The 13,280-nt window shown below is 33.5% G+C and overlaps 1 protein-coding gene across 1 annotated transcript; it reads left to right on the top strand.

Annotated features, from left to right (window-relative positions):
* Positions 1 to 396: 396 nt before the first annotated feature.
* Positions 397 to 7,236, top strand: LOC147063375 (uncharacterized). The gene is made up of 3 exons (XM_085959941.1): positions 397 to 747; positions 3,096 to 3,266; positions 4,427 to 7,236. The coding sequence occupies exons 1-3, from the start codon at positions 567 to 569 to the stop codon at positions 6,025 to 6,027; spliced, it is 1,953 nt and encodes a 650-aa protein (XP_085816067.1). The 5' UTR covers positions 397 to 566; the 3' UTR covers positions 6,028 to 7,236.
* Positions 7,237 to 13,280: the final 6,044 nt, after the last annotated feature.

The raw sequence follows: 13,280 nt of genomic DNA, 5'->3' as shown, positions 1-13,280 counted from the left end.
CAAATGTTATTGAAAAATGAAATTCCTGAAAGTGTTGTCTGTCTTCAATTTATATCGGGTGAATATAAATTAATATAAAATAAAATGAAAAAATGTGAAGTTAAAAGACATTTGAGTATTTATTATTGTGCTTCCAATCATAATGTTATGTTTTTAGTCTATTCTTAAAAAAAAATAGGTAGGTAGGTAGGAAGGTACCTAACTATAAATTTAGAAGTACCTAGACCAAAAATTAATAGTTATTAGAATTTTAATTATTTGTGATAAAATATTTTTTAAATAAATATGTCAATTTAAATACTATTTTTTATGATTATTAGAAAATTTTAATATTACCTATCGCGTCAAAAATGATGGAATAAAAATAAACATATAGGTATAATTATTTAATATGACATCACTGATAATTTCGAACTCGTAAAAACCCGCGCTGGTGAAATGTGACGTATAGAAGTAGAAACGTCAGATTGGAATTTTGCACTTTAAAAGTATATTAGTCTGACTTTAAATACGTTACAAAAAATCACCGTGAAATAAATTATAGATAATACTCCTTGAAATACGCCATGAATATTGCTCATCGCTTGGAAAAGTCTGATAGAACGGAGGATGTTGTTATCAATGAAAATGTTACCTTTGAAGGGCTCTTACTTTCTCCGAATACCCTCGATGGATTAAAGAAATGCGGTTTCCAAAAGCCATCTCCAATACAACTGAGAGCAATTCCTCTTGGAAAATGTGGTTTCGGTAAGGAATTTAAATTATGTACTCAGCATTCAATAATCTTAATTGGGTACTAAATTTAAATATAACATATAGGGGCGATCCATAAATACCTGGCATAGTTTGATCCCCCATTGTAAAAATCTTTTACTCCGTCGGCTAACTTATGTCATATGCCTGAAGACCCCTATTCTTAAAAAAACGTTATTTTGAATCGCGAGGAATGATCAATTTCAGTATAATAATCTCATGGAATGTTTTATTCTCAGATTAAAAAAAAATATTTTGTTGGTTTAATGACGTCATATTTTATACAAGTCCCACTACCTTCTCATCACAAATCATTTCATTATGTCAGATCCCCCTCCCCCTGACGGGTGTGCAATATTTCCGCATCACCTTGCAAAATATGTCTGAAGCATCCCAGAAATGCTTACATAGACTGCTACTTCCTGCAATTTGTGGTTGTGTCTAGCTGCCGTAATAGACAAGTGTCAGAAAATAATATAGTTGTTTTTAAAATCCCTCTTCTTCTTAAAGTACCTACGTCATATAACTTATAGTTCATTATTATGGATGAGCTGGAAAGCCTATCCAAAGACGTGCTTCAACAATCAAAATACGTTACATAATTCATCAATTGATCCAATACTCAAATAAATGAATTTTGCATGCGAATGGCAGCAGAACTATTTTCATTTGTTTTAATCTGTGGAAGCAGCTCTACAATCCGATGTAGATCTTGGCCGCCTTACTAAAAGGTTTTATTATAAAGCGACATTATAGGCTGACACTTTATACCAGGGGGGGGCAAACTTTTTGGATGGAGGGCCAAATTCAAGAATTCGAAATGAGCGGCGGGCCGCAAGTAAAATACCATTTTTAGATATACCTACACTATTTATTATCACGAAAAATAAACATTACAAAAAAAATAATGAGAAGAATGAAACTGTTGTACATTTTTTTAAATTCAGGTGTTAATTTTGTAGTTGATATTCTCAAAATTGCTTCTAAATGGGCATCGGAGATATTTGATCGTAAAGAATTTTTATTGAGGTTCATGATCGAAAATGTTTGTTCACATATATAGGTTGATCCAAAAATAATGAACATTTTTCTTGCATAATCTTTAAGTTGATCGAATTTGTCTGAATTAAGGGCATTGTAAAATTTGGAGATATCTTCACGACGATGCAATTCTCTTAAATCAGTGTCACACTGCAGATCAATAATCTCAAATTATAGCTCTGTCGGTACACAATCAATATCTATTGATCTACATACAATATCTACATCCAGAGCGAGATTACAATCCAAAATTTCTTTCCATTCATTCCCAATCGATGTTCAACGTAGAAAATAGTGGTTACATAGTGTGAGATAAGACGCAAGGAAGACGTACTGAGATAATACATTTACGAAACAAAAATTCTTCAAATTTTAATCTATTGTCAATATTTTTTATAAAAATTATAAAAAAGTTATTCGTAATCAGAAGTACATTAATAATGGCGGGCCTCAAAAAAATACCCGGCGGGCCACATGCGGCCCGCAGGCCGCAGTTTGCCCACCCCTGCTTTATACTATAAATAATGTATTTCAAAATTGGAACACTGCACAATAGTAATGTACAAATTCTTTACTTCGCCACATTAATGTAAAATATAATTATAGTATTATATAAGTATAGGAGACAAAGGGTTAGTTATGGTCTCAAAGAAGTATACTATGCCCATAGGTGTATTTCTATATAATGATGAGACGCCGTAATATAATGAACACCAACAAATCTTATCTCTAGCCGCCAGGCGGCGTCCAGGTGCAATCCAGGGGAATGCAGATGGTGTGTGTCTTAAGACAGTGTAGCCCACCTGTAGCTAAGAGAATAATAAAAGGTGAAACTTTGGTGCTTCAAAACGAGAGATATTAATTGTCTACTGGAAATAAACCCCAGAACTACACACCAATTATTTGTCCGGACAGCGTGATACTATGTCAAAACACCCCCTATGAGAAGCCCGAGGAAGCCGTCATCTATAGATCTACCATCATAAATTGGCATTTCAGCGAGGGCGCTAGTATGACATTGAGAATATTACCATAACTAACGAAAAAATGGTAATTTATAATTTTTTATTGGTAGTAGATTTCTGTACAAATATTATGCAATCCATAATTCGAGAAACATGTTGTAAAATTAAATGGCATTTGTAACAAATTTATCCTCGATAGACAATTTTAGTTTCAAATTCGACCGGCTGCCAACTAACGATGGTAGATCTTTAGCAGTGGATCGACCCCGGCTGATGATGATGTAATATTATTATCCTACAAAAATGACTAAGCATTATTTCAATAATAATTTACAGATCTGATTGTTGAGGCAAAATCTGGAACAGGAAAGACCGCTGTTTTTGGAATAATTGCACTTGAAATGATAAATCTGGAAGTTGGCTGCCAAGTTGTGATCCTTGCTCCGACAAGAGAGATTGCTTCGCAGATTGCACAGGTGTTAACAGCTATTGGCTCAAACTATGAAGGTGAAATATTTTGAGTGTCATTTTTTTAAATTCTATATTTGTATTGGCACCGCTTTAGAGAAAGGTTTAATATGTAGTGTAGCCATGGCCCCCACGTCCTGAAGCGGGCCCTCAGGCCAGGATGTATGGCGGCCCCCCCTACCTATCGCTAAGATAAGGGCATTGTGATTTTCGAGAGTAGTGTTCGTCAAATGGTTTCCGCGGAACCCCAGAGTTGAGGTTATTCCGTATATTCTTAGCGATTTTTAAATAAATCCAGTTGATTTATTGAGTTATCGGCACTCATCGTCATATTACTATGAAGCCACTGATCGCGAAATCCTTTTGTGGTAACCAAGTATCATATCATGCAATCCTTCACCATATTAGATAAATAGCCATTTTGTAAATCAGGAAACACACAATAATCATAAAATACAACTCTACACATGAATTATCATTTGTAATTATTTCAATCATCATATCGCATCAAATTGCATTGCACAGCCACATATTTTTAATGGTAATGTTTAATTGAAATAGCGACGCAGGCAACTTTTTTACCAATAGAGCAAATTTATGGTGTGTGTTGTTCTTACTTAACTGGTCGACCCGCTGCGCTGGGCCCTCCCTAAGCCCGGGCCCACAGGCTAGAGCCCTGTCAGCCCCCCCCCCTTGTGGGGGCCATGAGTGTAGCTGTTGAAAATATATGATCGCCTTATTGTCATTGGCTGGGTTCTAATACATTGAAGAAAACCTTCTACGGCAGACATGTCCAACTTCAAGAAGGCTGTGGTCTACTAACCAGTCTCAAACCTTCTACATAGTGATCTACCACCTCTGAATTGTCATTCTTCAAGTTAAATATAATATGTTTTATATTTGGCTGAGATTCATTTGTAGCGAACTTCATACTTTTGCGCCCTGCGATTTATTTATCAGATTTATTATACTATAAAATTAATCAATGATTTGAGTTTTTCCGTCTCCACCCGCCATGTTTCCCTGCTGACTATATTCATAGAATATAATTTTTTTATATTGAATTCAACCATACTAAAATCTTCTGCAATCACTATCAAATGTAATATACAAAGTTCATGTGAATCCTAGTAGGTGTAGTCTAAATTCTTGTTATAACAGTAACAAGATAGTTAATTAAAAAAAAATGTTTGTTCCAGGTCTAAAAGTGGAGATTGTTATGGGAGGCACCAATTTGAAAGATGACGTACAACGATTAAAAGGGAACAAATTTCAAATCCTCGTGGGAAGTCCGGGGCGGATGAAGCATTTGATAAAAGAAAACATCTTCCCCACTGATGCAATAAGACTGATAGTCGTAGACGAAGCGGATAAACTGATAGAAGACAGTTTTCAAAAAGACATTAATTATATATTTTCAAAACTTCCTCATCGAAAGCAAGTAATAGCAGCAAGCGCTACTTATACACCACAAATAAGGGATTTCTTAAGTCATTACATGAGGTCTGCGTCACACGTGAGACCTAATTCCTCCAATGTGTTGCTTGGAATCTCACAATACTCCGCAGTCGTATCTCTGCACCATAATAATGTACGCCAGAAATCAATCATTTTTGACGAACTTCTGAAACTTTTATCAAGCACGTCTTTTAAGCAATGTTTGGTGTTTACCAATCATCAAATTGTTGCCAAGAATTTGTGCAAATCGTTGACTGAAAATGGATGGCCTGCGAGGTATTTATCGGGAATGCAGTCCCAATCAGAAAGATTGGACAGCTTGCACGCTCTGCAGACATTTTCCTGCAGGATTTTAGTCGCAACTGACTTAGCCGCTCGGGGTATAGATGCGGCTAATGTCGATTTGGTTATTAATCATGATCCTCCGTATGATCTTCCGACTTATTTGCATAGAATAGGCCGTGCAGGACGATACGGTTCTAAAGGTACTGCAGTTACAATTTTACCTGCTGGTAAAGAAGAAGAAAATTTTCAATGTCTACTTAAAGACATTGGCGCTCTACCTAATGATATAAATCATGTTAAACTCAATATAAAAGCCAGTGCTGCCGATTTTAAAGAAACCAAAGTAAACGTTTCAAATCCGGATATATCAAAAAGCGATATTTTAAGCATAATGATTTCTTCACCAGTCAAAGACACACCTATTGAGTGTTTTGATGATATACTAATGGAATATCATAATCAGATCAGCGTTGAAACTAAACACAACTCTTTAGAAACATTCGATAGTTTAATGGATTCACTCAACGCATGTTTGGAGACAAACGAAACTCCCAGCAGTGAAACAAGTAAATCTCAAATGGACTACAGTATAGCAAAATTTTTGCATTCGAATAATATTGATTTCAATAATAAACAGAACGATACTGGAATCTTAGGTAATGTAGTCGAAAGTGAACAAAACGATTTACAAAATCAAGATGACTTTCTTTTGCGAATTAAAAACCGTTGTACTGTTCGGAACAGTAAAAATGACAGATCTTCCGATAATTCAAAAAGAACAAAAACTGATTTGAATAAATCTAAGAAAATAGACAGAGATAATAAAAATGTTAAATGCGATGATGAAGTGACAATTGATAAAATCCCAAACCGTATAAATCAATATGTTAAACGTGATAATCCATATGATAGAGAAGGAAAAACAAGGCATAAACATATGCCAAAAAACCATTTATATCAGTTTGATTACAATAATTTCAAAGCACAACTATCACGTATTACCCAACAAATTGAAGCCTCCGTCTATATCAATACTTTATTCGAAATAAACCAATAGTGGGTGCAGGTGGATATGATAGTGGTACCGAGGGTACATGATACATAGATAAGGACATTTAACAGATGATACAAGATAGGGAAGCTATCTGTACGATGGTTGTAAATGTCAGATGGACATTAAAAGGTTCGCAGAAGAACAAGAAATTTATTACCCTATTGCAGCGATGGTGAACCTTTTTACGTACGCGTCCCAAAATTTCTCAAATAATATTTTTTTGACTGTCTGACGTGCCGAGCAGTTTTTCATAGGGAAAAAATATATTTTTAAGAATTCTGTTAAGAAAGTTGAAAAATTACCATTGAGTTCTTGAGATTCTATCTTTCGCCGTGTTTCTGACCTTTTTATATCTTTTATTCTTTGAATAATTTTTTCCATGTTCAAAGAGATCGTGGAAGCATTTTATATTCTTCCATTTTTAGCGATAATGTTTGGGGCAAATCAGCTGCTTGTATTTGAACGACTGTCGATAAATTTCATCAGGTTTGTTGATTGAATATTTTCATTTTTAAATGCCTCATTGGTCTCAAGCATTGTAAATCGATCAAAATCAGAGGTTCACGAGACGGTTTCTCCCGCCGCCTGATGAGGACAGTGCGATAATATTATGTGTGACGCACAAAGCCTAAGGACCGTCCTATAAAATTATATATTTACATTAATTTTACAAACATAATGCTTATTCTTGAAATTTGTAGTATTTGCATGCTATTTTTTATACAATGCGATCTGTCATTTACGCATCGTTGTTTCTGTTTGCGTATCGATAGGTAAATATTATTCATAAAAATAATATTAAAAGCCGAAGAAAATACGCATGGCTATGTCGTCATTATTTTAAAATTTATTTGTAAAACTCTTTTGTATTTTTTTAATAGGTCATTTTTTTCTCTTCAAAATAAAACATTGGCGTACCATAGATTCACCATCCCTGCCCTATTGCATTGATTGTAGGACACCCCTGATTATGTAACACACCCTAACATTTTTAAATACCTATCAATTTTAAAATTAATATTTCAGATTAAGATAAATAAACAGATGTATTGTTTCTATATAAAAATACTATGTAAAAGTTTGCTAGATACTTTTAGTCAATTCTGAGAATTACACGGTTCTATCTACTATTGTATTTTTTAATGATGGATAATAACGTCCTATGTACTCTACCAGTCGGTGTAAGTGTAATAATAAACAAAAGTCAGTAGATATAATTATTATCTCCTATATATTATTATCCTAAGAGATTTTGGAAAACGCACCAACAGCTCATTTAAGCAACATTTTATTGTTATTTTTACATCTTCACTTCGATATGTGCGCTGCCGAATTATCTACCGATTGAATTGACCAAATTTGAGAAATATCCGATGATTTTCCAGAAACGTGACGTTTATAACCGATATTTTCTCATATACCGTATACGATTCGCCATGCTTCTTTTAACGCACAGCAGAATGACGTCTTCGTCGCTTAAGACCTTCTAATCCTTTATTGACAAACGGAATCGATTATTTTTATTCAAATATCGTAATGTAGGCATTGGCGCACTTTTTTCCGGTGAGAAAGCCATAATCTTAGTACAATTCACTACGTAAATTATCTTTTGACAGCAGCGTGCGCCACTGCTATTCCAAATTTGATTCTTTTTAAATACTTTTTTATGGCTGTCACGTTTACACGTTTGTCACAATGTAGTACTAATATACTTTTGAGTACGATATTTATATTAAAATGCATTTTGACAGACTATTCCTAATCGGATCGACTGATACACACATCGCATCAAAAATTAAATAGGTACCCATAACCTCAAAATAAATGTAACGTCATCATAAATGTATACACACATAGTGTTCTTTTTTTATTTTTTAGAGTATCTCCTATATATTATTATCCTAAGAGATTTTGGAAAATTCACTAACGGCTCATTTAAGCGACATTTTATTGTTATTTTTACATCTTCACTTCGAAATGTGCGCTACCGATTCATCTACCGTTTGAATTGACCACATTTCAGAAATTTTCAATGATTTTACAGATACGTGACGTTTATATCCGATATTTTCTTACATACCGTATACGATTCGCCATACTTCATTTAACGTACAGCAGAATGACGTCTTCGTCGCTTAAGACCTTCTCATCCTTTAATTGACAAACGGAATCGATGATTTTTATTCAAATATCGTAATGTAGGCATTGGCGCACTTTTTTCCGGTGAAAAAACCATAATATTGGTACAATTCACTACGTATAATATCTTCTGACAGCGGCGTGCGCCACTGTCCGCCATTTCATAGATAACATGATATTCCAAATTTTATTTTTTTTAAATACTTCTTTGTGGCTGTTACGCACTATTTTTTTTATTGAATAATTACCTAGGCTACTAATTTCCATAGATCACAATATAGTTGCCATTGCAAACAATGAAAGAAATTAATACGAATTGTTATAGTTATCAAAATGAGTCATATTGTATAATATCTACCTATTTTTATTGTCCCTATCATCATCAATCTTGACCTATCCACTGCTGGATGAAGGCCTCCTCAGCCTTATTCGACTCCTTACTTACACATGAATTGTTATATTTATCAAAATCAGTGATATTATATTATTATCTACCTATCTATATATTATAATGCCATTATTATCACGAACCTCAATAAATCCACTGCTGGATGAAGGCCTCTCTACATTGATTGTATTCTTGACAGTATTGAATTTCTAAAGTTATTTATCTACATATTCATATCGTCATCATAATCATCATCATCATCAACCAGGATCAATCCACTGCTGGATGAAGATTCCGCAACCTGATTCTACTACCATTAGTTCAACGAATTTGTGATATTATACATATTTCAATCCATCTTATCATCATCGACTTGAACCAATCCACTGTTGGATAATGGCGTCCCTAGCCCGAATCTACTTTGCTAGTGCTAGTTAATTGCTGTATTTATCAAAATCGGTGATATTATATTTATCTACATATTTATATCGTCATTATCATTATCATCATCATCGACCTGAACCAATCCACTGCTTAATAAAGACCTCCCATGCCTGATTATACTCCTTTCTGTCATACGAATTGCTGTATTTATCAAAATCGGTGATATTATATTTATCTACATATTCATATCGTCATCATCATCATCATCGACCTAAACCAATCCACTGCTTAATAAAGACCTCCCTAGCTTGATTCTACTCCTTTCTGTCATATGAATTGCTGTAGCTGTATTTATCAAAATCGGTGATATTATATTTATTTACATATTCATATCGTCATTATCATCATCGACCTGAAACAATCCACTGCTTAATAAAGACCTCGCTAGCCTGATTCTACTCCTGTCTGTCATATGAATTTCTGTATTTATCAAAATCGGTGATATTATATTTATTTACATATTCATATCGTCATCATCATCATCATCGACCTGAACCAATCCACTACTTAAAGACCTCCTTAGCCTAATTCTACTCCTTTCTGTGATATGAATTTCTGTATTTATCAAAATCGGTGATATTACATTTATCTACATATTCATATTGTCATCATCATCAACCAGGATCAATCCACTGCTTAATAAAGACCTCGCTAGCCTGATTCTACTCCTGTCTGTCATATGAATTTCTGTATTTATCAAAATCGGTGATATTATATTTATTTACATATTCATATCGTCATCATCATCATCATCGACCTAAACCAATCCACTGCTTAATAAAGACCTCCCTGGCTTGATTCTACTCATGTCTGTCATATGAATTTCTGTATTTATCAAAATCGGTGATATTATTTTTATTTACATATTCATATCGTCATCATCATCATCATCGACCTGAACCAATCCACTACTTAAAGACCTCCTTAGCCTGATTCTACTCCTTTCTGTGATATGAATTTCTGTATTTATCAAAATCGGTGATATTACATTTATCTACATATTCATATTGTCATCATCATCAACCAGGATCAATTCACTACTGGATGAAGAGTTCCGCAACCTGATTCTACTACTATATTATACCTATTTCTATCGTCCTTATCATCATTGAGCTGAACCCATCTACTGCTGGATAAAGGCCTCCCATGCCTGATTCTACTCCTTTCTGTCATTTGAATTGCTGTATTTATCAAAATCGGTGATATTATATTATTATATCTATTTATATTTCCATTATCATTATGAGCCTGAATCAATCCACCGGTGGATGAAGGCCTCTCTTAAGTTGTTTGAATTTCTGTCGGTCATATGAATTGCTATATTTATCAAAATTGCTGATATTATATTTACCTATTCATAATATCGTCATTATCATCATCAACCAAGATTAATCCACTGCTGGATGAAGGTTATCCCAACCTAATTCTACGCTTCTTGGTCATATAAACTGCAATATTTTTTTAAATTTGTGATTTTATATACCTACCCATTTATATCGTCATCAACCTGTATCAATCCACTGCTGGATGAAGGCCTCTTTAAGCTGATTCCACATCTTTAGGTCTTATAAATTCCTATTCTTATCAGATATAATATGTATTGCTTCATTATTTATCAACATTTGTCTCGATATGAATGTCCCGCACCGGGAAACTATATTGTTTAAGGTTAATTTTTAAAACAAAATATGATTTTCAAAATATTATTCTATGGCTCCAAGCATTTATTTTTTAAAGACAATGAAACAAAATAATGTTTAAATTTATTTTTTATGCTGCTAACCTTTTTCTATTATGTAAATGGGACCCGAAAGAGATTAAAATTCGCGTTATATTGGATCGCTATTTATGATAATCACGATTGAGATGTATAATTATTTATCATATTTAAATGTACATACCTACACATCGCACCCCCAGTAAAATACTGTAGTAAGTCAAAAATTGGCATTTTGCAGGAGAGCCATTTGAAGTTTCAAATATTCTTTGTAAATACAGGAAAAGTCTGAATGTAAAAATTATTACTCATTTTTATGGAAAAACATGATCTATTTTCAACTGTATTCATCATTTTTCTCTAAAACATATACAAACGGAGATATTTGAATATTTCTGAGTTACGACTGTATTTTATTAGGATATTTGACAATTTCATGGTAAAATTTGTTCTTATTTTTATAACTGTAACAATGTAGGTATTTCTAATAACTACCTAAGTATATACTTTTTTATATCGGCCCAATGTTTTCTTATCTTGTTCGTTTATATTAATATGTTTTTGTGAAAAAATAATTAATTAATCTTTCCACAAAAAGTTTCTTTTATTGAATGATTATACAAAACTCCTTTTGCTACATAAGCATACCCACAGGTAGTCAATTTCTGGAGCATGGGTTGAGGGTTTAATCCCTCGGCTGGCAAAATATGCATGTTATTTTTTCAATGTATGTTTGATCGAAAGCGAAGACCCAATAGGTCGGGCTGTTGGTTAAAGACAATTCTCCTAAAAAATCTTAATAATATAACCACTACTCTGTGGACACTCTGACTTGGCACAGAAAAATGGTGACTTATTTTTTAATATTTTTTATAAGTATAGGTACACCAATAATATTATAATAATATCACACACAATTTTCGTTCATGCTTAAATGCACTATTCTAATGTTTAGATGAATCTATTTTAGTATGAATTCTAACAAATTGTGTCAGTATAAAATAAATCGTATGTGCACAAAATGATGCATAGAATAAGTCGTATGTGCAAAATAATCGGAAAATCGCGTATTTTATGTTGAAATAGTTGTTTTTTTTGTTTTTCCAAACTCAAATAACATGTGAAATATTAAGGTCGAATTTAAAAAAAATAAAAAATGTATAAAATATTTTTAGTTATTTTTTAAAACAGTTTTTTTCGATTATCTCAGAATGTGTCAAATGACACATACGATTTATTGAATATGCAGCGACGATATGTATGATTTAATAAATATTTATTTTAACCATTATTTTCTACATTTGTATAATTTGACTAGGCGACTCGCGGACACCCTAGGCAAAGCCATCTAATGTAAAACACTAGTGATATCGACCATAGACAAAAGACAATATACAAGTTAACCCTGTCTACTTCTTCGCTCCGAAAGAAATGATATCTGCCTGGTGTTGCTACAATATATTTTTCCCCTCCGAAATACTATGTCACCATGTGGTCACCTGAAGTATTCTTTGTGTTCTATGTTAAAATGTTACAGATGACTTACATGAAATATGAGTAAAAACGTAATTTGGGCGCTTAGTCCAATATCATGGGTGTTTTTATTTGTGGACTACGAAAAGTAAAAAACGAAGAACGAAGTTCCTCGGTAGTTGTGGTGGGATTATCATGTTCTGCTGTAAAATGCTATTCAATATTTTTTTACATGTTCCTGTCAATACTTCAGGCTGCCATTTTGCTATTTAGCCATTAACTATTTTAGCTGATTTTGGCTAGCTGTTCAATGTGCCATTCTGCAATAGAAGGATTTCTAAAGTTTTTTCCCATCTAAAACACCGCGTATATTTCTACTTAGTGGATGTAATTTTGATAAATTTTAATATAAATCAATCTTCCTAATAATTTTCAACAAATTATTAAAATTACTATATTATCTTCTATTGACCAATGTTAGTTTAAAACTTTTTAAAAACAATATGTAGTCATTTTTATCATTTATTGCAACCTCTCACAGCAGCATCAAGTTGATGCCGATTGTCTTCATGACAAAAGCATCCACATACATCCACATGTGGAGTATTCGCGTGTGTGAATACCCTTGGTAGTCAATTTAATGGAATTTAATTTCTATGGAATATCCTTTTTGATGACCTCCTGTCGATCACGCTTCCAAACGACTGTAGTATTATTGCCTATGCGGATGACGCGCTTCTCCTTGTGAGTGCGAACAGCCGCAATGCTCTTGAGCTAACTTCTAACGAGGCTTTGGAAACCATTATGACCTGGGGTTTTACTAACAAACTCACTTTTGCTCCGCATAAAACAAAATCCATCCTCCTCAAGGGAGCAGCCAACCTCACTTCAAGGTCGCCCACCATCCGTATGGGTAGTACTTTAGTTAAAGTCAAAGATAAGGTTACATATCTAGGCATTTTATTGAATGACAAATTATCATTTATACACCACGCCAAAACTTCGGTGGCTAAAGCCAAAGCAGCTTACCATCGGGTCTCCTTGCTTACTGGAAGTAATTGGGGTCTTAAGTTCAGATCTCTTAAAATAGCTTAT

This window comes from Rhyacophila brunnea, unplaced genomic scaffold (assembly GCF_057557595.1).
Source record: "Rhyacophila brunnea isolate RB1 unplaced genomic scaffold, BYU_Rbru_1.0 scaffold_9, whole genome shotgun sequence".
NCBI classification, from domain to species: domain Eukaryota; kingdom Metazoa; phylum Arthropoda; class Insecta; order Trichoptera; family Rhyacophilidae; genus Rhyacophila; species Rhyacophila brunnea.
This window is presented reverse-complemented; position numbering and strand designations above follow the sequence as displayed.